Source organism: Cynoglossus semilaevis, chromosome 20 (assembly GCF_000523025.1).
Source record: "Cynoglossus semilaevis isolate Cse_v1.0 chromosome 20, Cse_v1.0, whole genome shotgun sequence".
Taxonomy (NCBI): domain Eukaryota; kingdom Metazoa; phylum Chordata; class Actinopteri; order Pleuronectiformes; family Cynoglossidae; genus Cynoglossus; species Cynoglossus semilaevis.
In genome coordinates this window covers 14,684,826-14,687,004 of record NC_024326.1, presented here as the reverse complement: position 1 = coordinate 14,687,004, position 2,179 = coordinate 14,684,826, and the positions used below count along the sequence as shown (strand labels likewise).

General features: G+C 48.0%; 1 protein-coding gene across 1 annotated transcript in view; it reads left to right on the top strand.

Moving 5' to 3' along the window:
• LOC103396794 (contactin-associated protein-like 4) overlaps positions 1-2,179 on the top strand; it is a 61,767-nt gene that overhangs the window by 30,007 nt on the left and 29,581 nt on the right. Inside the window, 2 exon segments of the mRNA XM_008335018.3 lie at positions 602-869; positions 1,898-2,068. Of these exon segments, the coding sequence (XP_008333240.1) occupies positions 602-869; positions 1,898-2,068 (439 nt within the window).

Sequence of the window (2,179 nt, the reverse complement as noted above, 5' to 3'; positions counted from 1 at the left end):
AACGTTCTTTACGTGAGAGAGGAAACGGTAGTAATTACTGTGACTGTGAACAGGACTGACAGTAATAATAGACTTGTTTCTTCAACTGTCACATGTTTGAATCAAAGTCAGTCAGATGTTAAATATCTGTTACATCCAGGAGAAAAAATAATCTCATTTAATGGGCAATATTTTACGTTTGATAAAACATTTTCTTAGTTGGCCCCTAACCTTACATCAATAATAAACATGTGTTTGTGCTTCATTGTTCAGAGATAATTATCTGACTTTGATGAGTCACAGTCACCGTCTCTTTAATCGTTCTTTATTCATTTGTCCATTTCAGTCATTGAACGTGTTCAACAGTTTTGTTTTGAATAAATGAAACATACGGTAGAATTTTCTAGAACATGAAAAGTACACACCGTTACTCTGTGACTTTGTACTTTCCTGCTCTTATCTCCGTCGTCCTCTGCACGCCGCAGATCTGCTGATGACAACGCTGACACCACCGCAGCAACCTTTAATATTAGTTTATAGTTTGTCCTGTGCACTTCATCATCATCATCATCATCATCATCATCTTCATCTCTCTCCCTCTCTCTCTCTCTCTCTCCCTCAGGGCAACGTGACCTTTTCCTGTGTTGAACCAGTTTCCGTGGCCGTGACCTTCCCCGGCCCCCAGAGTTTCCTCCAGTTACCTGCGGAGGCAGCGTCCCTCTCAGGAGGTCTTTCCGTGACATTCCAGTTCAGGACATGGAACGAGGCCGGGCTCCTGCTGACCTTTGACCTCCTGAGTGAAGGTGGCGTCGTGTGGCTGTACCTGAGTGAGGCCCGGCTGCGGCTCCAGATACACAAGACCGGGAGAGCCGTGCTGGAGCTGAGTGCAGGTCAGTGAGAGGCCGAGGTCACCAGAACGTCAGGTCAGTAAGGAACAACGTGGTCATCATGATAACTGAAGTTTAGCGTAGCATGCTAAACGTCGTGGCTGTGTTGGAGGCGGTTCAGGTGTGGTCAAAGAGGATTGGTCAGTTTTTCTTTCTTACGCTGCTGCTGGACACACGGTCTGAATTCTGCCTGAAGTTGCTGCTGTGTTTGTTGGCAGACGACGACGCCCTGATGTTGACAGTCAGGGGAAATTAAAACAAATCTATTCATCCCAAACGATGTTTTAAAATATGCCAACATTCTGTGATCCTGTTGGAAAAACCCCAATAATGATGCTGCAAATGGAAATGTGATTTTCTGAAGCTGACAACCGGACTGGATAATCTCCCCCTGATGGTCAACCAGGCACCGATCCAACGTCCCGTTGTCGTCCACCATTATCTGTATTTTCACGAGTCACTTTACCCCAAGCTGGTCGTCAGCGGGGGCCGAGGGTTGAGCAAACAGTTTCACCGTTAGTCAATTAGTGCCTCACCCGCTCCTTCTGCCTCCCCCGTCAGCCTTAGCTCCTCCGTGAATCTGCATAATTCACACAGAGTGTTGTCTGTGTCTCGGTGACGACGGGGGCAGAGTCTGGGGCAAAACATGGCCTCAGTCAGAGAAAAAGGGAAGAAAGGATGGGGGATAATGAGATATTGATCCATTCTGTCAATCCGACGACGTTCAGACTCACCGCAGCTGCTGCTGTTCACACGGCGCAGCTCATTGGTGCAGGAAATGAAGAGAACGCTGGTCTGGAATCAGTCTCACCGTTAAAAGAAGTTTTCACCGATAAAACAGTGCTGGAGCTGCGGCTCAGGGTGGTGGTGAACACAACGGACTGACTTCAAGGTCTTTTTTAAATGTTTATACTGTTTAGAGCAGTGAGTCCAAAAGTGTGGGGCGCAGGCCTAAATCCAAGTGTGAAACGCTGCGTGCACGGCTCATGAAAAGTTCATGATTTGTGTTAACGACATTTTCCGGTTCGAAGGTTCTTCCCTGAATGATGGACAGTGGCATTCCGTGGAGATCATCTCCAGAGGGGGGCGCCTGACCATCGCTGCAGACAGAGGAGAAGGAGGCAGTGCACATGCCAGCCTCACGTTCCCAGTTTCAGCTGGAAGTCCTCTCTTCTTTGGAGGTGAGACTGAAACACGGCGGTGTTGGTTTACAGAGTCAGAGATGTTATGTCGTCAGAAGGCCTGCTGCGATCGTTGTTCTTTTTTTTTTTTTTTCCCATGGGGCCTCCGGTTGTCCTGCGGAAGACGACGGC